Source organism: Halichoerus grypus, chromosome 1 (assembly GCF_964656455.1).
Source record: "Halichoerus grypus chromosome 1, mHalGry1.hap1.1, whole genome shotgun sequence".
NCBI lineage: Eukaryota > Metazoa > Chordata > Mammalia > Carnivora > Phocidae > Halichoerus > Halichoerus grypus.
In genome coordinates, this window is record NC_135712.1 from 205,563,519 (window position 1) to 205,588,112 (window position 24,594).

Consider the following 24,594-nt stretch of genomic DNA (forward strand, 5'->3'; position numbering starts at 1 on the left):
ACACCTGTTGGATGCCTTCTAGCTCTCTGTGCTCTCACCGTCTGTCCCCCTTGTGTCTCCGGAGTCTGGGTGCTCTCCGGTGTGTGTGCAGGGGTGTTGGATGACCCTAACCCCACTCCTCCCCTCCCTCAGCCCAGTGTACGAGAAGTACTGTGCGGACCACTTTGCCGATGGCCGCTGCGACCAGGGCTGCAACACGGAGGAGTGCGGCTGGGACGGGCTGGACTGTGCGGGCGAGGTGCCGGCCCTGCTGGCCCGCGGCGTGCTGGTGCTCACCGTGCTGCTGCCGCCCGAGGAGCTGCTGCGCTCCAGCGCCGACTTCCTGCAGCGGCTCAGCGGCATCCTGCGCACCTCGCTGCGCTTCCGCCTGGACGAACACGGCCAGGCCATGGTCTTCCCTTACCACCGGCCCGGTCCTGGCTCCGAATCCCGGAACCGGCGGGAGCTGGCCCCCGAGGTGATCGGGTGAGTGCTCCACCCTGGAGGAGCCATGAGGTTCCTTGGGGTGCTGATCTGGGAGGGGAGGGTCCCTGCTCATCAGGTCTTGTGTGTTTCACTTCCCTTAACATCTTGGGGAGCCTTCCTGGCGATGTGACCAGCACGTCCCACCTTCGGCACCTCTGTCATTTGGGGCTGGGTCATTCTTTGCTGTAGGGGGTTGTCTTGTGTGCTCCAGGATGCTCAGCAGCAGCATGCTTGGCCTCCACCCACTACGTGCGGGTAGCAGCCCCCTCCACGCACCCCCCCCCCAAGATGTGACAACCAGAAGTGCCTCCGGGTACCGGCAAGGGTCCTCTGGGGAGCAGAGTGGTTAAGGGCATGTGTAGTTTTTGCTTTTGTTTTTTGTTTTTTGTGGTTTTTTTAGAAATGGAAAACAGAATTTTCCTGGTGGTGGCCTGGGAGAGAGGCCAGAAGGGAGGTGTGGCCTCTGAGCAGGGAGGGGGCCCCTGACAGAGGAGGGCTGGATTCTAGAGATGGAGGACAGGGGCTCTGACAGGGACAGCTGGAAGGGAGGAGTGGATGGAGTCGGGTGGCTGACCTACCAGTCCCTGGATGTTCCCTGGGTGTGGGGATAGGGTATCTGGGGGCGGTGGGGCCGGGGGGGGGGGGAGCGTGTCTCATCAAGATAAGGACACAGGATGTTAAACAGGGGTCACATTCAGGCTTGCAGAATCTGAGGAGTCTGGGGGTATCGTGGAGCCTCCCCCCCAGGAGACAGCCAGAGGCTGAAGACATGGACAAGAAAGATAAAAGGGTGTTGAAGCCATGGGAGGGACTCAGAGAAGTGGAGACAGAAGAATGATCTGGGGACATTGAGACCTAAGGATTGGTTGAGGGAAATCAGCTCAAAAAAGAGGAGAAGGAGTAGCCAGAGAGATAGGAGGAGAACTGGGCCGTGCGGCACTAGGGATCTCAAGGCAAGAGGGAGTTTGGAGAGTCTGAGATGGGGATTCAGATGTATGTGCCGCATGGAAGGGGTGCTCTCAGGAGAGAGGGGATGAGGGACGCAGGATGGGGCAGGAAGGGGTCTCAGTCTGGCCTCAGTGTGGTCCCTCAGGGAGCTCTAGAGTGTGAATAGCACCCCAGAGTCAGTCCCCCCTTGAGACAGAAGGGCCACTTTGTATACCCTGTACCCGCCAGTCATGGGCTGAGGGCTGCCCTAAGGGGTGTCACCTCCCAAGTGAAGAGGTCCCCACTTTGCTGAGGTCAGTTTTCTGGAGAAGAGGCGGCTGTCAGCTGTTAGAAGCTGCAGACCTGGGTGTGCGCCAACAGCATCCACTAGAGGTGCTGACATGAAAACAACGCCCACTGGATTCATGGCCAAGGGGACGCTGGTGGCCACAGCAAGACTGGTTTCGGGGTGTGGTGGGTTGGATGCCAGACTGGGGGCAGGTGGGCCCTGGCAACATGGTGAGAGGAGAGGACTCCTCTGAGCCCCTGGGATGGGGCTCCGTGCCTGGCTTACAGCAGGTGCCCCATGGAACCTGCCTGTCCTTCCCTCGTGTCCCTGCAGCTCTGTGGTGATGCTGGAGATTGACAACCGGCTGTGCCTGCAGTCGCCCGAGAATGACCACTGCTTCCCCGATGCGCAGAGCGCGGCCGACTACCTGGGAGCGCTGTCGGCCGTGGAGCGCCTTGACTTCCCGTACCCGCTGCGCGCCGTGCGGGGTGAGGCCCGGCCCGGTGGGTGGCGGGGGTGGAGCCGGGGCTCCGCGGGGGGCGGGCCCTGGCCTGTGGCTGAAGCCCCGCCCCCTGCTTCCCGCCCACAGGGGAGCCGCTGGAGCTGCCAGAGCCAAGCGTGCCGTTGCTTCCCCTGCTGGCCGCCAGCGCCGTCTTCCTGCTGGTCATCCTCGTCCTGGGTGTCATGGTGGCCCGGCGCAAGCGTGAGCACAGCACCCTCTGGTTCCCCGAGGGCTTCGCGCTCCACAAGGATGTGGCTGCCGGCCACAAGGGCCGGCGGGAGCCCGTGGGCCAAGACGCTCTGGGCATGAAGTAAGGACCCTGCCCACTCCCCATGCCTGTGTGTGGGGGGGGTTCTCGGGAGCCCTTGAGCCCACTTTGACCTGATTCTGACCTCTCATCCCAAGCAGACCCTAACTTCAGACTCCGGCCCAGACCCCTGTGCTCATCCCCTTGACCACTGACTGACTCCATGATCCCTGGGGATCACCCCGACTCATGACCTCCCTCACCCCATTTCCTGTATCTCAGTTCCCTTGACTCAAATCCTACTCTGACCCCACCGTGACCCTGCCCTGATCCTGGCCTCTCTGACTTCACCCTAATACTCAAATTTGTTCCCACATGACTGCTGGCCTCATGATCCCTGTTTGCACCTCAACGCCTCACTGACCCCTGGCCCTATCCTCTGTGACCCCCCAGTACCACCTCTAACTCACTCTGACCTTTGACCCCATTCTGACCCTCTTTCCACTCCCAATTCAGTGTTCATTCTCCATGATCCTCGATCCTGGCCTTGGCCCTGGGCCTTGCCTCCAACTCCCTGATGTGTCCCTCAAGACCCCCAACCCCACCCTACCTAACCCCTGAATTTACCCCTCTCCTGTGACCCCATGACCTCCTTACTCCTCAATACAGCCTCCTTGATCCTGGCTGCATCTCTCACCTGTGGTGAGGACAACTGCATCCTCATGTCATCTTCTATAATCCCTGCTACATGCCTGTCACCCTCACCTATCCCATAGCCCACTGTTCTGACCCCTGACCCCACTCCTGTCCCTTCCCCAATTCTACCTTAAGACCCTGGCTGCCACCCATCATAACCTCTGACTACCCCCCACTGTGACCTTGACTTCATCCTGCATCCCCTCTTTGGACCCTGTATCTTGACCCTGTCTCTTGTGCCTACTGACCCAGGACCCCAGAACCCAACCCCAGACCCAGACCTGGCCTCTGGGAGCTCTTCTCTGACCCCACCCCAAATCCTCCTATCAGGTTGCACATATCCATTGTCTCCTTTCCCCTGCCCCCTTCCCACTGTCCCCACAGGAACATGGCCAAGAGCGAGAGTCTGATGGGGGAGGTGGCCACAGACTGGATGGACACGGAGTGCCCAGAGGCTAAGCGACTGAAGGTTGTGCCCCTTTCTCTGACCCCTGCCCTCAGGGTCCTGGGTGGAGGCCCCAATTGACAGGGGGAGAGTCAGGGGAAATCTCTGCTCTCCTCGGCTCTGGGGAACAGTCATGGCATCCGCCCCATCCTGCCCCTCTCTAACCAGGCCCCTGCTCCCAGGCCAGGGTGGGGGTCTTCCTTGAGGGGAGCCCCTGGCCCAGACAGCGACTCTGCTTTCTCTCTGCTGGGTCCAACTTTGTCCAATGTGCCCGGGCTGAAAGTGCTCCTAGCTGGTTTTAAACACCATGTCCTCTGCTGGGGCCACACCCATGGGCTCTGTCTTAGTCAGCTTGGGCTGCCATTATGAAATACCACAGACTGTGGGGCTTAAACAACAGATCCCTATTTTCTCACAGTTCTGCGGGCTGGAAGTCCAAGATCAGGGTGCTGGCAGGGTTGGTTCTTGGTTAGGGCTCTCTTCTGGCCTTGCAGACAGCTGCCTTCTCCATGTGTCCTCACACGGCATTCCTCCGTGTGCCTGGAGGGGGAGAGCCCTGGTGTTTCTGCCTTTTCTTACAAGGATGTCAGTCCTATTGCATTAGGGCCCCACCCTTATGCCCTTGTTTCAGCTTAATTACCTCCTTAAAGTCCTATGTCCAAATACAATCATGTTGGAGGTTGGGGCTTCAACATATGACTTTTGGGGAAGCACTGTTCTGTCTGTAACAGGTTCCTGCCAGCATTTCTTTCTACTTGCTGAATGTCTTGAATATACACCTGAGCATCTTATTTCATCTTTATGAGGACCCTATAAAGCAGCTATTAATATACACCTCAGTTCTCAGCTGCCTCTCCCTGCCTAGAGGCAGTTCTCAGCCTGCCTCTCCCCTTTATTTATGAGAGAGAGAGAGAGGGAGAGAGAGAGCGCCAGTGAGCGAGAGTGCACGCACAAGCAGGGGAGGGGCAGAGGAAGAGGGAGAGAGAATCCAAGCAGACTGTGCTAAGCACGGAGCCCGATCTGAGGCTCAATCTCACCGCCCTGAGATCGTGACCTGAGCCAAAACCAAGAGTCTGATGCTTAACTGACTGAGCCACCGGGGCACCCCCTGCCTAGATTTTAATGTTTGTGAAATGGAGACATCTATTACAGTTGACACCTGAAGAAATCTGTTCACCTCAGGCTTTTCTTTTTCTTTCTCATCCCAAAGTGGGTATTAAGTAGATAGTGCAATATGTTTTTGATGGCATTTTTGGATTGCAGAATGACAGCATTATCCTGATTTTGCTAATGAGAAGCTCAGAGCTCTAGTGTGATTTGCCAGCTGATGGACAGCTAACCAGAAAGGGTGAGGGAGGATGGGACAGCTGTCCATCACCTGGCTCTCCCCTTCCATGAAATTAAACTCTCTACCTGGGTCCTTAAGCTCAGGTCTGGCTTGATCAGGCTGTGTTTGGTGCCTGAAGGCTCTTAAATGTCCTGGCAGGCTAGTTAAGAATACTCTGTCCTGTTTTCATAACATCATTATGCCTTTTGGACCCTGAGCCTGAAATTTATCAAGCCCCCACCAGGGGCCCAGGTGCTATGCTTATGAAGGTAAATCGATACGTTTGTGTATGACTGTTCTGACCTGATACCTCATGTTCATGTTCGTGGTACTGGGTAGGAGCCCCACAAGGTATCCAGAGTGTCTCCCTGCTTCTCTCTTTCCCTCCCACCCAATCACCCTTTTCTCAGATTAAAATTGATCCATAAAGGATCACCCCCCCACCCCCACATTTCTTTTACCAGTGTGATATATAGTTTCCAGAATACAAGTTTTGCATTTCTCCTGTTAAATTTAATTCTAAGTATTTTGTTCTCCTTGATATAGTTGTCATGGGATTGTTCTCTTCACTTGCGGTGTGTTATGTCTAGTGGATAGACAGGTGTGTGCTGACAGGTGCTATGCTCTGTGTCTCTTCCTTGATCACCTCCTTGGGTTCCTAGCCCTCCCCACTTCCAACCCAGAGTAGAATCCCAGTTCTTCCTTTTACGAGTTTTGTGACCTCCCGTATGTCAATTTCCCGTTTCTGTATGTATAAGAGAAGCAGGATATTCAGGGTTTCTTGGGGCTGTGAATGCGCACCTCCATGAGAGGAACCTGTGAGGGCGCCCAGACTGTCCCTCTGACTGTCTCTCTCCCAACTCTTTGTGAGAGCCCTGGTCCTTGTGCCTCCAGGTAGAGGAGCCCTGTGTGGGGGCTGAGGATGCTGTGGATTGCCGCCAGTGGACCCAACACCACCTGGTTGCCGCAGACATCCGTGTGGCACCAGCCATGGCGCTGACACCCCCGCAGGGCGATGTGGATGCTGATGGCATGGATGTCAATGTGCGAGGCCCAGGTCAGCCATGGGGCCTCCCCGCCAAGGATGCCCCTTCCCCATCCTACTTCTGAAAAGTTGCATCAGGGTCTGGGTTCTGGGGAGAGTAGGGTGTGTCCAGCATCCGTCTGTGGGGGTGTGTGTTAATCAGGACTCTGGGTTGTGATGATAGCCCAACTCAAACTAGTTTACTGGCTCGGGTAACTGGAAGCATCTTGGATATTTGGGTCCAGGACTCACGGCCTCGTGGCTCCAGCCGGGGGAGGCTTTCTCCTGGGGGCACGGTAGCCACAGGCCAGACCAGCAGGGGCACCAGCAGACGTCCCAGATGACTTCTGATTGGACGGGCTGCAGTCACATGCCCATCCCTCAACTAATCAGTGCGCCCTGGGGGCTGGAATATGCAGATTGACTGCAGGGGGCGGGGCTAAGACCTCCCCTCGAGCCAGGGACTGGGTTTAGCGCTACCCAGGGCTTGAAGATGGGGAATGGGGTGCACGTGGCTCCCTAAGGGAAACAGGGGCAAATGCTCATGTGGAGGGTAGCAGATCACATTATTTGGATCCTCTTGGATCCGTCTTCGCCACATTTCAAGGTAGTCCTCCCCCAGCTCATTTTGCTTTTGTTCCAAATGGCCTGCATCTATGGCTCTCTTTTGAAATTCCTCAGGCTACCAGGGTCTGAGGTGCCTGGGATTTTCTGTCCCTGGGGTGGCTCTTAACCAGTGGGTGGGGGCGTGTGAAAGGCACAGCTCCTTTGCCTGGAGCCGGATTACAGCTTGAGGTACAGTTCAGCCTCTAGAGTCCCCCTTCAGGATCAGGCTGAAGTAACCGCCTGGGAATTTGCCTGAGGCTGAATGCTTGCTCCTCCCTCCCTCCCTCCTGGATCCTCTACTGTGACAAATCACGGAAGGGCTGCCTGTGAATCCTCATCCTGGGTTGGTTTCTGGGGTACCTGACACAGGTGTGTGTATGTGTGTTTGTGTGTGTGTGTGTGCACGCGCACGCCATTCCCTCTTGTGTTCCCATGTGTCCCACTTCCTCCTAATGCAGTGCCCTCAGTAGTAGTCCCTGGAAAGGCCCCTGTGCCCACCTCCCTTGTGACATACTCCTGGTCCCCGCAGATGGCTTCACTCCACTGATGCTGGCCTCCTTCTGTGGGGGGGCCCTGGAGCCAATGCCCACTGAGGAGGATGAGGCAGAAGACACGTCAGCCAGCATCATCTCAGACTTGATCTGCCAGGGAGCCCAGCTTGGGGCACGGACTGACCGCACAGGCGAGACAGCCCTGCACCTGGCTGCCCGCTACGCCCGCGCTGATGCAGCCAAGCGGTTGCTGGATGCTGGGGCAGACACCAATGCCCAGGACCACTCAGGGCGCACTCCTTTGCACACTGCTGTCACCGCGGATGCCCAGGGCGTGTTCCAGGTGAAATGCACCTGCCCCTTTGGACTTTGGAGCTTGCACAGGCATCAGGCAGACCTGGGTTTGAGCCCTGGTCCTGCAAAATAGAGCTTTGTTTTTCTCATTTGTTAAGTGGTGATATATGGTGGCTGGCAGGTAGCTGCTTCCCGAACTTCATGGAGTCTAGGGGATGGGGGGGTTGGGGAACTCAGAGGACTTTCAGATGCTCCTGGTCCCTCTGTTTCTGCCATGACCCTCCCTTCTGCATGCTTTCTCTTCTAGATTCTCATCCGGAACCGCTCCACAGACCTGGATGCCCGCATGGCGGATGGCTCTACGGCACTAATCCTGGCCGCCCGCCTGGCGGTGGAGGGCATGGTGGAAGAGCTCATTGCCAGCCATGCTGATGTCAATGCTGTGGATGAGCTTGGTAAGCTGTGGGGAGTAGCAGTGGGTGGAGGCTGAGAGGGTATCACCTGGGCCCCGACTGTCTTGTATGGTATGTGAATTATGTGAATTATCTTGAGACCCGATCACTGAAACTCATGCACATATAATAGGGCTTCGACATGGACTTAAACTCACATGCTTTTTTTTTCTTTTTTTATGGCATCCCCTAGCCCATATGACACCTCAGTGACTTAGAAAAAGGTGGCCTTCCCCAAGACACTTCATTTCCATCTGCTTTGTCAGAAGAACTTACTCTGCTGCCCTCTGCTGGACAGCTGGCATACTACGTTTGCACATTGGCCAAATCCCCACGTGATGTAACTACCTCTGTGGAGACGGCTTGCCGGCCCAGGTCCCCGCTGGTGCAGATTCATAACCTGCCCTCATGACCACAGCCCCTCACATAGCTGTAGACACACTCAGATGCTCATAAACATCCTTTGAAGCAGGTGTTCTCAACCTCTACACCATTTACACTTTGGGTTGGATGATTCTTTGCGCGGAGGGCTGTCCTTGCAATGTAGGATATTAAGCCGGCATCCCTGGCCTTGACCCGCTAGATGCTAGCAGCACCCCACTCCCTAGTTGTGACAACCCAAAATGTCTTCAGACATTGGCAAATGCCCCTGGGTGAGGGGATCACCCCGGTTGAGAACTGTGGCTCTGGAGACCGCTGTCCAATAGAACTTCCTGTGAAGATGGAAATATTCTTGGTCTCTGCTGTCCAGTGTGGTGGTTTTGGAGCCCTTGAAATGTGGCTAGGGTGAATGAAGAGCCAAATGTCTTATTTCATTTAGTTTTTTTTTTTTTAAGATTTTATTTATTTATTTGAGAGAGAGAGAGCGAGAGAGCGTTGGGGGTAGGGGCAGAGGCAGAGGGAGAAGCAGACTCCTTGCTGAGCAGGGAACCCACACGGGGCCTCGATCCCAGGACCCCAGGATCATGACCTGAGCCGAAGGCAGACGCTTAACCGACTGAGCCACCCAGGCGCCCTCATTTAATTTTTTAACCTTTCTTTTGCCTGCCTTTTTTTTTTTTAAGGCTTTATTTAGGTATAATTCACATACCATACAATTCAGCCATTGAAAGTATAACATCCAGTGGCTTTTAGTATAATCACATAGTTGTGCCACTATCCTCATAATACATTTTATAACATTTTCATCACCTGGAAAACAAGCTCTCACCGTTAGCTGACCCCCTCCAATCTTGTGTTCCTAGCCCTGGGCAACCACTAACGAACATACTTTCTCTCTCGATGGATTTGCCTACTTTGAATATTTCCTCTAAGTGGAATCAAATAATATGTGGTCTTTTTTGACTGGCTTCTTTCGCTCAGCATATTGTTTTTAAGGTTTACAAAGTGCGGTAGCAGGGACCAGTATTTTTTTTTTTTTAAGATTTTATTTATTTATTTATTAGAGAGCGAGCGAGAGAGAAACAGCATGAGAGAGGAGAGGGTCAGAGGGAGAAGCAGGCTACCCGCTGAGCCGGGAGCCCGATGTGGGACTCGATCCCAGGACCCTGGGATCATGACCTGAGCCGAAGGCAGTCGCTTAACCAACTGAGCCACCCAGGCGCCCGGGACCAGTACTTTTAATTTGTAATTTTTTAATCATCAAATAATATTCCGTTGTATGGATATACATTTTGTTTATCAGTTTATCCATTGCTGGACATTAGGGGAGTTTCTACTTTTTGGCTATTGCTGCTATGAACATTCGTGTACAAGTTTTGGTGTAGACGTGTGGTTTTCATTTCTCTTGGGTAAACATCCAGGAGCAGAATTGCTGGGTCTGGGTTGTATCGTATGGTCATGTGATCACTCTGTGTTGAACCTTGTGAGGAGTGGCCCGACTGTTTTCCATAACTCCTGCCCCTGTTTGATGTCCCTGCCAGCAGTGCATGAGGGTTCCAGTTGTTCCAGTTTCTTCACATCCTCCCAAACAGATGTTATTGTCTGTCGTTTGTGCTAGCCTTCCTAGTGGGTGTGAATTGGTATCTCATTGTGGTTTTGATTTTTATTTCCCTGATGGCTAGTGATATTGAGTGTGTTTCCCTGTGCTTATTGGCCATTTGTAGATCTTCTTTGGAGAAATGTCTATTCTGATCCTTTGCCCATTTTTAAATTGGGTTTTTGTCATTTTTTGGGTCTTTTTTATTTTATTTAAAAAAAAATTTTAATTCCAGTATAGTTAACATAGTGGGTTTTTGTCTTTTTATTATTGAGTTATGAGTTCTTTATATGTTCTAGGTGTAAGTCTCTTATTAGGTACATGGTTTATAACTATTTTTCCCATTTTGTAGGGTTTCTTTTCACTTAGAAGCACAAACATTTTAATTTTGGTAGTGTCCAATTTATCTATTTCTCTTGTTATTGCTGCTTGTTTTTTGTTATCATATCTAAGAATCCTTTGCCTAATTCAAGGTCATGAAGTTTTACTCCTATGTTTTCCTCTGAACGTTTGTAGTTTGAGCTCTTACGTTTAGGTCTTTGATTCATTTTGAGTTAATTTTTGTATTTGGTGTGAGGTAGGGATCCAACTTCATTCTTTTGCATGTGGAGAGCCAGGTGTCCCAGACCATTTGTTGAGAAGGCTCTCCTTTTCCCATTAAATGGTCTTGGCACCTATGCTGTTTAGTTGTAATTAATTTAAATCTAAAGAGCAATATGTGCCTGGTGGCTACTGCACTGGACAAGCACAGCTCTAGCTACAACCAGCACCCCCATAGTACTCCCCTGTGTATGGACAGTCACACACTGTAGGTCCCTTGGAGAGAGTCACTCCACATACATGGACACAAACACATGTTCAGACACTCTGTGGCAGGTCTTCTCCCCCCACTCCCCAGGCTATATTCTAGATACTTCCTTTCCCTCTGCCATGGGATCCTAGCAAATGAACCCAGTTCTAACTCTGACCTCTCCCCCCGCCCCCCAGGGAAATCAGCCTTACACTGGGCAGCAGCTGTCAACAACGTGGAGGCCACCTTGGCCCTGCTCAAAAATGGAGCCAACAAGGACATGCAGGATAGCAAGGTGAGCCCCAGCCCTTGACTCACCAGGCAGTCAGCCCTGGCACAACCCCCTAAATGTGGCAAAGAGCAGGGTGGGGTAGGTTAGTGGGGGCATTCATCCTGCCTGCAGCCAGGTTTCAGGGATAGAATTTGGACCTACCAGCCTCCAACAGTGGATCAGAGGAGAAAGCGTGTGGCAGTTGCTTTGTGACCTTGGGCAAATTGCTTAACATCTCTGAATTTTACTGTCCTCATCTGTGAAGTGGGGAAGCACCAGTACCCACCTCACTTTTGTCTCCTGAGGATTCAGTGAAATTTGTAAAATGCTTAGCAGATCCTCAGTAAAACATAACTGCTATGATCATTGTTTTAAAACCCTTGCAAGGTGGAATTACTCTCCTCATTTTATAAATGGGAAGAGTGAAGGTCAGAGGGGCACAGGGGTAGATTCTGTCCTCATCTGACATTTTGATATTTTATTCATTATGGATTTTTTTTTGCAGTAATCTTAATTTAAAAAGTAATGCATTAAAATATCATTTATTTTGATGATTGGTTTTTGACACCCCTTAAATTTTGTGCCTAAAGCAAGTGTCTCACTTTCCTTACCCTAGTCCTGGCTCTGGGGCATGGTGCTTAGTAGGTCCTGGATGAAAGTGCTTTAAAAGAAAGAACTTGCCCAGTTTTCCCTTAGCAGAGCTGGGATTCCAACCAACCCTGTTGGGCTGGAGAGTGTGAATTCTTCGCTCTTAGTGTCCACCAGGGGCTAGTGTCCACCTGAGACCTTGGCCAGGGGTTAATCCTGGCTTTTGCAATGCTGACATCTCGGGGGTTCTGCACCCCACCCCGCTCAGGAGGAAACTCCACTGTTTCTGGCCGCCCGTGAGGGCAGCTATGAGGCTGCCAAGCTGCTGCTGGACCACTTTGCCAACCGTGAGATCACAGACCACCTGGACAGGCTGCCGCGGGATGTGGCCCAGGAGCGGCTACACCAGGACATCGTGCGTCTGCTGGACCAGCCCAGTGGGCCCCGCAGCCCTCACGGTCCTCATGGCCTGGGGCCCCTCCTCTGTCCACCCGGGGCCTTCCTCCCTGGCCTCAAGGTGGCACAGTCGGGGGGCAAGAAGAGCCGGAGGCCACCGGGGAAGACGGGTCTGGGGCCACAGGGCACCCGGGGGCGGGGCAAGAAGCTGACACTGGCCTGCCCGGGTCCCCTGGCCGAGAGCTCAGTCACGCTGTCGCCGGTGGACTCGCTGGACTCCCCGCGGCCCTTCGGTGGGCCCCCTGCGTCCCCTGGTGGCTTCTCCCTCGAGGGGCCCTATGCAGCAGCCACCGCCACGGCCGTGTCCCTGGCTCAGATTGGTGGCGCGGGCCGGGCAGGTTTAGGGCGCCAGCCCCCTGGGGGCTGCGTGCTCAGCTTGGGTTTGCTGAACCCCGTGGCCGTTCCCCTCGACTGGGCCCGGCTGCCTCCACCTGCCCCGCCAGGCCCCTCGTTCCTGCTGCCACTGGCGCCGGGACCCCAGCTGCTGAACCCCGGGACCCCCGTGTCCCCCCAGGAGCGGCCCCCGCCATATCTGGCGGCCCCGGGACACGCCGAGGAGTACCCGGCAGCCGGCGCCCACGGCAGCCCCCCAAAGGCCCGCTTCCTGAGGGTTCCGAGCGAGCACCCTTACCTGACCCCATCCCCCGAGTCCCCCGAGCACTGGGCCAGCCCCTCGCCTCCCTCCCTCTCGGACTGGTCAGACTCCACGCCCAGCCCAGCCACTGCCACCGGGCCTACGGCCACAGCCGCTGGGGCGCTGCCTGCCCAGCCGCTCCCCCTTTCCGTCCCAGGCCCCCTAGCTCAGGCCCAGACCCAGCTGGGGCCCCAACCGGAAGTCACCCCCAAGAGGCAGGTGTTGGCCTGAAGGCTCTTCAGTTCCTGGATTTTGGGGGGCTGAACAGATATCCCATCCTGACTCTCTCCCTTTCTTTTTAGACCTTTCCATTCTCTTCTCTCTCTCCCAGCCCTCCTGTATCCCTCCCACCCCCCTTGAAGCTGACTGAGATAGGTCACCAGCCTAGGCTTTTTCAGTCCTCCTTTATTTATAGGGGGTGCGGGCTGACCCCCGCCCTCTGAGCCTTGTGATGAGCCTGGGACCTCCTCCTGCACTCCCCTTCCCCATTCTTCCTTCCCTCCTTCCCTTCCTGCCTCCTCTGGTCTCTCTCCTTACACTCTGACACGAGTGGATTATTATTATTTTTTTTTTTACATTTTGTATAGAAACAAATTCATTTAAGCAAACTTATTATTATTATTATTTTTTACAAAATATATATATGGAGACACTCCCCGCCCCTGCAAACCCCCCAGTGCCCCCGTGGGGCTGAGTCTGTGGGCCCATTCGGCCAAGCTGGATTCTGTGTACCGAGTACACAGGCATGACCGGGATCCTGTGTACCGAGTACACAACCCTGGTGTGTACCAAGTAGGCACCCTTGGGCGCACCCTCCGGGGCAGGGGTCGGGTGAGACTTGGGAGCCTCTTTCCTATCCCACCTCCCTCACTTCACTGCATTCCAGATGGAACTTGTTCGATAGCTTTGCCAGGGGGAAGGGCCCTTCTGGCCCGGAGAGCCCGCCCTGGGTCCCCCAACCCTAGAGCCTGGGCCGCTCCCTTGGTGAACTGGGTGGGGGAGGCTGGTGAGAACACGAGGACCAGGGGAGATGTGTGCGTTTCACTTTGTTTCCCTGTAAATATGGGACTGCAGGAAGGGAAGGAGCCGCCTGGGTGGCACCCCCTCCTGGCACTCCCCTGGCCCAGCCCCGGGGCAGAATAGAAGTATTTTTAGGCTATTTTTGTAATGTGGCTTCGGGTCACAATCCCTGTGTAGCTAAATTCCCGGGCCTTGCATTGTACAGCCCCCACTCCCCTCACCACCTAATAAAGGAATAGTTAACACTCCGTGTCACTGGTCTGCGTCCAGGTAAAGTGGGGGGTGGTTACTGCTGGGCCTTCCGTATCTCCACGGCCAGTGTGTGAGCTCCCGTCTTGGGCTGAACCTATTTAGCTTGTGAGCTTGCTCCGGCTTCCGCCTTTGGCAGATGACTCCACTGATTGGCTCAGAGGTGGTCACCTGACTCAAGGTGAGCCAATCAGAGCCCCTTGCCCCGGAAGTTCTTTAATGGAGATGCTAAGCAAGCCGTCAGTTGTTGGAACTTCTAAGGCCAAGGGCAGATGGGGAAATATGGGTGGGCAGTTTGGGGTGGTGAGTATAGATGAGCAAACAGAGCAGAAGAGTGGGGCTGAAATGCAGGGAAAAGGTGAGATGAGCTCCAGAGAGTTGGAGGCAGTATCTCAGTTCCAGAGGGAGCGTCAATTCCGGTTAATTTAGCACGCATCCCATTGACATCAACAGGTACTTATTCATTGCCTCCTAAATGCCCGATGCTGGTTCTGCAGGGATCTCACCTCTACCTCATGCTCCCTTGGGTTCTGGAGACAATGCTGCACCGCGGAATATAGATTCTCCCTTACATATACCAGCGTGGGTGGGTTTCCGTGTCTTGCAATCATTTGAGCCCCCAAACGAGGTTGTGTTTACACCGGGGCCCTCCAGGAAAGGAGGATGGGATAACGTTCATTGATTCCTCCTGTCATTTTGTCATTGGCCGGGTCTCTTTCCTGCCTCTCCACGCTGACCTCGGTTCTTGGTTCTTGAGTTTGGCTGAGAAAGAATTCAGAGCTAAATCTCAAGCAAGAGTTTGATAGCAGTTAAAGAGAAAGTATACTCTCAAGAAGGGAGAGCGGGCAGGTCCAGAGGTGGCAACTGTGCCAGGGGTCAGGGTTGTCTTGCTTTTCTACTTGCATGGGTCATAGGTCATAGCTAGGGCGGTCTCTCTCTCTCTCTCTTTTTCTGGTTTCCGGAGTTTGGCTTTATTTTGCAGTATAAAATCATTTGGAGCCATTTTGAGACAGACATCCCTGAATTGGAGGTTCCGTCAAATCAATACTACATGACAGCTTGGTCGGTTGAGGAAGACACACTTGGGATACAAAAGAAGCTTCTCCATTTACCTGCTTTATAATAGGTTTCTTTCCCTTTTGCTCTCATCAATTTTATAAGGTTAAAACATGGCACACAGCTAGGGAAGTCTCTGCCGGGGGCTGCCTCCCATCATCTAAGGGACTCCTCCTACTTGTCGGGTGGGGGGACTCGGAGGCCCCCCCCCATGATCCTTGTGGAACCGTCCTGGCAGCTCTCCCCTGCAGAGGGTGTCAAAACCACAAGGTAAATGTATTTTTTTTTTTTTTAAAGATTTATTTATTTGACAGAGAGAGCGAGAGAGGGAACACAAGCGGGGGAGTGGGAGAGGGAGAAGCAGGCTTCCTGCTGAGCAGAGAGCCCGATGCAGGGCTCGATCCCAGGACCCTGGGACCATGACCTGAGCCGAAGGCAGACGCTTAACCGACTGAGCCACCCAGGCGCCCCAAGGTAAATGTATTACTAGGAAGCTAGAGGTTACTGGAGGGCAGCAGTTGTAGGGGAGAATGCATGCGTATCCCCTCCGCCCCCCACCAGGCTTTCTCTGCTGCTTGGAACTTGGTTTCGCCCTTTTGATCAGTTGGAAAGCATTTGTTCCCCGCCCACGTCTAGCTGACTGCTTACTCTATCCATTTGGAGTGCTCTTGGTTGCAAGTGACACAAAAGCCAACTCAATTGGCTTAAACAGAAAAGGAATTTATTAGCTCATATAGCTAAAGAGGCCCAGCTTCAGGGGAGATTTGATCTAGTAGCTCCAATGAGGTGAACAAGGGCTGAATTTCTCCTTATCTCTACAGACTTTTCTCTGGGCCTCAGTTTCACCCTCAGGCTCCACATAGGACCCAACCTAACATCTCTTCCCACCCCACACAATTCTAACCCTCCTTGTGTGTTAGCAAAATAAGTGTAAAGAACATAGACCCTGTTGCACTTTCCAGAGAATCAAGAAGCTTCTAGGTTTTTTTTTTTTTTTAAGATTTTATTTATTTATTTGAGAGAGAGAGAGAGCGAGAGAGCGAGAGCACAAGTGGGGGTGGGAGGGGCAGAGGGAGAGGGAGAAGCAATCTCCCTGCTGAGCAGGGAGCCCGACATGGGGCTCAATCCCAGGATCCCAGGATCATGGCCTGAGCTGAAGGCAGACGCTTAACCAACTGAGCCACCCAGGTGCCCTGAGAAGCTTTTAGTTTTGAGGTTGATTTTGTTTTGGCCCCAATTGGATCATGTATCTGTCCTCTGACTTAGGGTTTCTCAACATTGACAGTATTGACATTTGGGGCCAGATCATTCTTTGCTATGGGTGCTGTCCTGTACACTGTAAAACTTTAACAGCACCCCTGGCGTCCACCCACTAGATGCCAGCAGCACCCTCCTCTTCCATTGTGACAACGTAAAATGTCTCCGGACATGGCCAATTGTCCCCTGGGAGTGGGGGGTGTGGCTTTGAGCACCACTGCACTAACCAGTTACTATGGCAATGGGATGTGGGATGTGCTGATTTCTTAAAGCAATCAGTCTCTGCTCTGAAACTGGAGTGGGGGGTGGTAAATTTAGGGACAATCAGGTTTGCAGAAGTAGGCATTCTGTTGAAGCAACTAATACATGTTTACTCTACCTTCCTCCCTTTGGCTAAACCTTTGGAGATTTGGAGATGAAAGACAATCTCTTTCATCGTTGTCTTAAGTGTAGTTTATGTATGTTCATCTATCCTCTGCTTGCTTGTTGGGCACCCACTGCATGCCAAATTCTGGACTAGTTGGGAGTAGGATGGTGAATTATATGGCCCACTCTCTGCTCTTACGGAATTTCAGGCGAGTTAGGGGCTGTATAGTGGGCATGCCCATATGTCCCTTTGGATCTTACCATTCCAGATGTTGACTGAGTTTCAGGACCCCTAAAACTCTCTACCTGGGAGCTTTCTCTTGTGTGGGGCAGGAATTGCCCTCAAGAATGTGGGGTGGATGGGAGTTAATGGATAAATAAATACCCCAGTTTCCTTGCTCCTCTGTGGGGGGAATTCAGAGGTGTGTTCTATAGACTCAGAGGATGTCCATTGGGATTGAGCCCCGTGGCCCATGGCAGCAACTAATTCTTCCTCACTGGGACTTTCTGGGATGTTCCTTTTTGGAATGTTCATACTGGATATTTCTGGAATAATTTTTCAAATAAATTCTTTGCACTTGAATCCTTGGCTCAAGAGAGGTCCATCTTAGCTGTGTGTTTGAGTTGACTCAGGGAGAAACAAAAATATCTGTTGGGGTGCAAGCAAGTTTGGGGATCCTTCTTCCTGAGTGCTACTCAAAGGAGGAGAAAGTCATTCTCTTCACCCACTTTGCTTACTTTATCATGCAACCCTGACTTTATATAAACAGGGCATTGGAGATGCTTGTCCCACAAGGGGGAACCTACTTTCATGTCTGGTGGAGCCAACTTTTTGTAAGTACACATGAGACTTCTCTGCTCTGGGGGCCCGCTGGAATGGTTAGGGGAGCGATATCAGGTGGGAGAACAGGAAGCCTGCTCACTGCCTCAATGAGCTGGTGAGATTCAAAGATTCATGTGCATGTGACTTTACTGGTACCCACCAAGTTCAGAGACATTTGGATTCATTATCCTAGTTGATTTCTTCTTCTTCTTTTTTTTTAAGGTTTACTTATTTATTTTAGGGAGAGAGAGAGAGAGCATGTCTGTGTACAGAGGGGGAGGGGCAGAGGGAGAGAGAGAGAATCTCAAGCAGACTCCTTGCTGGGCATGGAGCCTGATGAGAGACTTGATCCTATGACCCTGAGATCGTGACCCAAGCCGAAATTAAGAGTCGGACTCTTAACCAACTAAGCCTCCCAGGCACCCCTGTCCTAGTTGACTTCTTGACTGAAAAGACAGTGATAGAACAGCTGTGTGTCTGCTGTTTGCCCCTCCAGATCTATCCTCACCTTTCACTCCGTTCTGTGTTTGGGAGGATGATTCAAGTAGGTGGCATCATTGGGCTCCTTTATCCGCTGGCTTCTGCTTGGGTTTGGCCAATGAGATGGAAGATTAGAGAATAGAATGTATTTCTGGCTCCTCTCCTGCAGGGTGGCTGTGGTGCTCTCCATCTAGCTGCCCTCTGTGAGTCTGGGTATTTATTCCCTCTCCCTCTCCTTGGCCCTTCTGGCCTAGGGGTGGTAAAATCTCTCTACCATTGCAAGTTCCAAGGTCCAGCAGAAGCCTTGCCTACATCTTGCTCTTTCTTTCTTTCTCTTCTTTCTCTTCTTTCTTTCTTTCTTTCTTTCTTTCTTTCTTTCTTTCTTTCTTTCTTTCTCTTTCTTTCTTTCTTTTCTTTCTTTCTTCTTTCTTTCTTTCTTCTTCTTCTTTCTTTCTTTTCTGTCTTTCTTTCTCTATCATCTATCTATCTATCTATCATCTATCTATCTATCTATCTATCTATCTATCTATCATCTATTTATCATTTATCCATTCATTCATTTTTGTTCAGCTTTATGAGTTATAACTAACATATAATAAATATATTTTTAAAGGTTATTATTATTTTTATTTTATTTATTTCTTTTTTAAAAGATTTTATTTATTTATTTGTCAGAGAGAAAAAGAACAAGCAGGGGGAGTGACAGGCAGAGGGAGAAGCAGGCCCCCTACCGAGCAAGGAGCCTGACCCAGGACTCAATCCCAGGACCCTGGGATCATGACCCGAGCCCAAAGTAGATGCTCAACCGACTGAGCCATCCAGGCATCCCAAGATTTTTATTTATTTATTTGAGAGAGAGAGAGAGAAAGAAAGAGAGGGAGAGAACAAGCAGGGTGAGGGGCAGCAGAAGAAGCAGACTCTCTGTTGAGCAGGGAGCCCAATGCAGAGCTCGATCCCAGGACCCTGAGATCATGACCTAAGCAGAAGGCAGACGCTTAACCGACTGAGCCACCCAGGCTCATATAATGTTAATCAATTTTAAGTGTAAAGCATGATGAGTTTTGACAAATGCATACAGTCATAAAACCACTACCACAATCACGTTTCCTCATATCCTTGTGTAGTCAATCCCCTCCCACACCTCTGGCTCTAGCAATCATGGATCCGCTGTCTGTCACTACAGTTTTGCCTTTTCTAGGGTTTCATACAAATGGAATCATGCAGTGTGTTGCCTTTTGAATCTGGCTTTTAAAACTCAATGCTTTTGAGATTGATCCATGTTAATAGATACGTCAATCATTATGTGTATCACGTGTATTCCTTTTTTTTTTTTTTTAATTTTTATTTATTTGACAGAGAGAGACACAGCGAGAGAGGGAACACAAGCAGGGGGAGTGGGAGAGGGAGGAGCAGGCTTCCCGTTGAGGAGAGAGCCCGATGCGGGGCTCGATCCCAGGACCCTGGGATCACGACCTGAGCCGAAGGCAGAGGCTTAACGACTGAGCCGCCCGGCGCCCCACGTGTATTCCGTTTTATTGCTGACAACAGTACGCACGATGTGTGTTACAGGTATGCGGCAATTGGCTTGTCCATTTGTTACTTTAGGGACATTTTGGTAATTTTCAATTTTGGGTGTTATGAATGAATTTGCTGTAAACATTCATTGGGTGGACATGTTTGCATTTCTCTTAGGCATTTTTCTTAGGAGTGAGATGGCTAAGTTTTATGGTGTTTGTCAACTTTATAAGAAACTATCCAACTGTTTTCTCAAATGGCTGTGCCATTTTGCATTCCCACTGCGATGTGTGAGAGTTCCAGGGGCTCCACATCTTCATTAACACTTGATATTGTCAGTTTTTTTTAAAAATGTTAGCTATTCTGGTGATATAGTGGTATTTCATTGTGTTTTTCATTTGTGTTTAATTTAAAAATAAGCACATCTCTTCATGTGCTCATTTGAGACTCATATCATCTTTGGTGAAGTATGTGTTCAGATCTTTTTCCCATTTAAACTTTCTTTTTTTTTTTAGTTGTCAGTATAACATACTATAAAATTTACTTTGTGTGTGTGTACAGATCCGTGTTTTAACACATATGTAGGTTTACGTCTAACCCCACCACTCCAAGAAACTTCCTCACTCTGCGCTTTTGTGGTCATGCCTTCCCACCAGTCCTAACCCTTGGCAACCATTGATCTGCTCTTCATCCCTTTAGTTTTGTCTTTTCAAAAAACAAAACAAAACAAAACAAAAAAATGGAATCGTACATTCTGTAACCTTTTGAAATTTGCTTCTTTCACTCAGCATAATGATCTTTAAGATCCATCTATGGTGTTGTGTATTCCAATAGTTTCCTCTTTCTCTTACTGAGTAATACTCCCTCATTGCAAGGGTGTATTGCAGTGAGCTTGACCATTTACTCATTGATGGACTTTTGTGTTGTTTCCAGGTTTTGGAAATTATGAGTAGAGCTGTTACAAACATTATGTGTACGGGTTTTTGAGTGGACACATGTTTTTATTTCGTAGCTTTTGGTGTCGTGACTAGGAACTTCTTGCCTTATTTCATGGCGCAGGACCTCAGGATGATATTGAATAGTAGTGGTGAAAGGAGACACCTTTGTCTTGTTTTACATCTTAGGGGAAAACATTTAGTTTTTTTTTTTTTTTTTTAAGATTTTATTTATTTATTTATTTGACAGAGAGAGAGAGAGCATGAACACAAGTAGGGGGAGCAGGCAGAGGAAGAGGGAGAAGCAGGCTCCCACTGAGCAAGGAGCTGGATGTGGAGCCCGATCCCAGGACTCTGGGACCATGACCTGAGCCGAAGGCAGACACTTAACAGACTGAGCCACCCAGGCACCCCAAACATTTAGTCTTTAAGTAGAATGTTAGTGGTAGGTTTTTGTAGAAGCAGCACACCAAGTTGTGGCAATCCCTTCTATTTCTAGCTTGCTAACAGTTTTTATCGTGCATGGGTGTTGGATTTTGTCAAGTGCTTTTTCTGTGTCAATTGATAGTTATATAATTCTCTTTCTTTTTTTCCTGCTTGTTAATATGGTGGATTACGTTGATTGATATTTATTTATTTTTAAGATTTTATTTTATTTTTAAAATTTATTTTAAAAAGTATTTATTTATTTATTTATTTATTTATTTATTTATTTATATCACATGAGTGGGTGGGAGGGGCAGAAGGAGAAGGAGAGAGAGAATCTCAAGCAGACTCTGTGCTGAGTGTAGAGCCTGACTTGGGGCTGTTCTGTGCTTGGGATGATGACTCAAGTAGATGACATCATTGGGCTCCTTTATCCTCTGGCTTCCACTTGGTTTTGGCCAATGAGGTGGAAGATTAGAGAATAGAATGTATTTCTGGCTCCTCTCCTGCAGGGTAGCTGTGGTGCTCTCCATCTAGCTGCCCTTTGTGAGTCTGGGTAATTATTCCCTCTCCCTCTCCTTGGCCCTTCTGGGGCCAAAGGGTGGTAAAGTCTCTCTATCATTGCAAGTTCCAAGGTCCAGCAGCAGCCTTGCCTACAACTTGCCTTTCCTTTCTTTCTCTCTCTCTCTCTTTCCTTCTTTCTTTTTCTCTTTCTTTCTTTCTTTCTTTCTTTCTTTCTTTCTTTCTTTCTTTCTTTCTCTTTCTTTCTTTCTTTCTTTCTTTCTTTCTTTCTTTCTTTCTTTCTTTCTTCTATTATCTATTTATCTATCATCTATCTATCATCTATCTATCTATCATCTATCCATTCATTCATTTTTGTTCAACTTTATGAGGTATAACTAATATCCCACGACCCTGAGATCATGACCTGAGCTGAAACCAAGAGTCATATGCTCGACCGACTGAGCCACCCAGGTACCCCTTTAAGATTTTATTTTAAATAATCTCTACACCCAATGTGGGGCTCAAACTCACAACCCTGAGATCAAGAGTTGCATGCTCTACCAACTGAGCCAGCCAGGCACCCCACATTGATTGATTTTTAAATTGATACATACTATAAAATTCACCACTCACCATTTAAACATAAATTCATACATTCACCATTTAAACATTTACAGTTCTGTGGATTATAGTATATTCACATGGTTGTGCACTCACCTTCACTGTCCAATTCCAGTTTTCTCATTGCTTTCTGAAGGAGAGAATATTTGGAGGTCATCACCCTGAAATTTTTGCTGACATCGCTCCTCATGTTGATTGACTTTTGATTGTTGGTATTATGGGTCTGGCCTTCAGAGGGAATGACTGATGTACAGTGTAGATTTGGGGAGTTCTGGCATGGGGATGGTGTTTACCTCCATATGATTGTACTGATCAGCTAGGGAGAGAGGAGAGAGTCAAAATGGAAGCCTGGACAGCTGCAGTGTCAGGGTTGGGGAAGAGAAGGAGACTGGGAAGGAGTGGTTCAAGACCAAGGGGGAAAACCACGTGTAGCAGATGCCGTCAGTATCCCCTGTCCATGTCGCCTTGCTCTGACCACGTCAGTGCACATCAGCCTGACTTCCAAGAGCCCATGCTCACGTCTGTCTGAGGGCTTTCTCTGCTCTCTACTCCCATGTGCAGTGGGCCAGGATTACCGGGGAATTAACGCCCCCAGGATCAGCCCTCGACAATGACCAGCTGGGTTTGGTGTCTACATACCTCAGCTCTCCCACCCCTCTGAAGTGAATGTTATAGGCTGTATCAACAGAGAGAATGAACCCCAACTGCCACAGTGAGAGCTTGCTTGAGAACACATGCTTTAGCAGCTGGTTTTCCTTTCTTTTCTCCTTTCTCCACTCCCCTACTTGTGTTTTCTGGGCTCACCTCCCAAATTAACTTACCTCCATTGAAATCCTTGTCACAGAGTCTGCTTTTGGGGGAACCCAAACTATGACCAGAGCTGTTGGTCTAAAGCAGGTACGCAAAATCATGAGACTGTGCTCATGTACACTCATGAAATTTTACTCATGAGATTAAATGTCTCACTAGGACTCCCATATTCACTGCAGCTCTATTCACAATAGCCAAAACATAGAAACAACCTAAATGTCAATCAATAGATGAATGAATACATATGTGTGTGTATGTATATATACGTTGCATATACAATATACATCGTTTATAGTGTTACGTGTGTATGTGTATGTGTGTACACACTCACACACCATGGGATGTTATTCAGCCACAAGAAAGAAGAAAGTCATGCCCTATGTGACAACTTGGATGAACCATTATGCTAAGTGAGATAACTCAGAGAAGGACAGATACTGTGTGATATCACTTATATGTGGAATCTAAAGCAGCCGAGCTCAGAAAAACAGAGAATAGAGAAGTGGTTACCAGGAGTTGGAAGGTGGGGGAAATGGGGAGATATTGGTCAAAGGGCACAAACTTCCAGTTATAAGATTAACAAGTTCTGAGGATCTAATGTACAGCATGGTGATCATAGTTAATAATACTGTATTATATACTTGAAAGTCGCTCAGAGAGTAGATCTTAAATGGTCTCACCACAAAAAAAGGAATGGTAATTATGTGATGGGCTGGAGGTGTTGGTTAACACTTTGGTGGTAATCATTTTGCAATATATAAATGTATCAAATCAACAGGTAGTACACCTTAAACTTACACAATGTTTTTTTTTTTTTTTTAAAGATTTTATTTATTTATTTGACAGAGAGACAGCGAGAGAGGGAACACAAGCAAGGGGAGTGGGAGAGGGAGAAGCAGGCTTCCCGCAGAGCAGGGAGCCCGATGCGGGGCTCGATCCCAGGACCTGGAATCACGACCTGAGCCGAAGGCAGACGCTTAACGACTGAGCCACCCAGGCGCCCCAAACTTACACAATGTTATATGTCAATTATATCCCAATAAAGCTGGGGAAATTTAAAATAAAACCAAATTTCTCAGCTAGAGAGACAGAAGAGGGTCTAGGACTGAACTCTGGGGAGTTTTTAATTTTAGGAGCTGTGAGAGAAAGAGACTGAGAAAGGGTGGTGTATGGAGGTGGAGAAAAAGCAGATGCCCTGGAAAGCAAGAGAGCGGCCATGGCAAGGAGGGAATTCATCATTTGGGTCTGAAGCTCCTGGAAGGTGGAGTAGGATGAGGACAGTTCCAGGGAGCTCACAGGCTAGGGGCAGACACACAAGGACACAGACAGTATGAAGAGGAAACCCAGGATGTCTGAGAGTGCAGATGCTGCAGGTAGCTTGGAGTGATCAGGGAATCACAGAGATGTGTCTTTCAGGAGTAGGAATTTGCAGGAAGCTAGGAGGAGGGGAAAAGAAATTCCTGAGAGAATAGCATGGGGGGGAGGGGAAAAAGGATGTAAAACAACATGGAAATCTCAGAGGAAGGGTCAGCAGGTTGGAATGGCTGGGTCTATACCTCACTTCCTAATTATTAATTGGATAAATGGATGTATGTCAGTTTGCATGGAACAGTGGCTGGATTTGGAACTAGAGAAGATAGCAGGGGCCAGATCACAAGGGTCCTGAATGTGAAAATGGGGAATTTTAAACTTTACTCTGGGGGCAATGGGGAGCCACAGAGGTCTCTGAGTAGAGAGGGGACACAGCCAAAGCCTTCTATTCTGGTGGCCAATACAGAGGATGGACTGGAGGGAGGTGGCGCTGCAGGCTTTTGCCAGGTGAGAATGATGCACTTGAGTTAGGGTGTGGCTGGGGGGGGGGTAGTATAGAAAAGGAGGAAGGACAGAGAAAATATTTCACTATTAATTCTGGGGAGAGTAGAGAGAGGGATTGAGGGGGCTGGGGTCACTATGAGAAGTTAAGCCTGGGCAACATTTGTATAACATCAGGTGATCCACTTCTTCCTTCCAGCCCTGGGAGCAGGGAGTGTGCGTGCATGTGTATGTGTGT

The 24,594-nt window shown here is 49.9% G+C and overlaps 2 protein-coding genes across 4 annotated transcripts in view; one reads left to right on the forward strand and one right to left on the reverse strand.

Moving 5' to 3' along the window:
- NOTCH3 (notch receptor 3) overlaps positions 1–13,750 on the forward strand; it is a 31,697-nt gene extending 17,947 nt beyond the window's left edge. For all 3 annotated transcript variants that reach the window (XM_036089160.2, XM_036089161.2, XM_078054334.1), the window contains 9 exons: positions 133–465; positions 2,015–2,169; positions 2,271–2,493; positions 3,511–3,595; positions 5,793–5,955; positions 7,058–7,362; positions 7,621–7,768; positions 10,731–10,828; positions 11,661–13,750. In XM_036089160.2, coding sequence (XP_035945053.1) covers positions 133–465; positions 2,015–2,169; positions 2,271–2,493; positions 3,511–3,595; positions 5,793–5,955; positions 7,058–7,362; positions 7,621–7,768; positions 10,731–10,828; positions 11,661–12,713 — 2,563 coding nt within the window. In that variant the 3' untranslated portion in view covers positions 12,714–13,750. The remainder of the gene's footprint in view (positions 1–132; positions 466–2,014; positions 2,170–2,270; positions 2,494–3,510; positions 3,596–5,792; positions 5,956–7,057; positions 7,363–7,620; positions 7,769–10,730; positions 10,829–11,660) is intronic.
- The window catches only part of SYDE1 (synapse defective Rho GTPase activating protein 1), a 102,582-nt gene that overhangs the window by 33,987 nt on the left and 44,001 nt on the right, over positions 1–24,594 (reverse strand). The gene's annotated exons all lie outside the window — the stretch shown is intronic.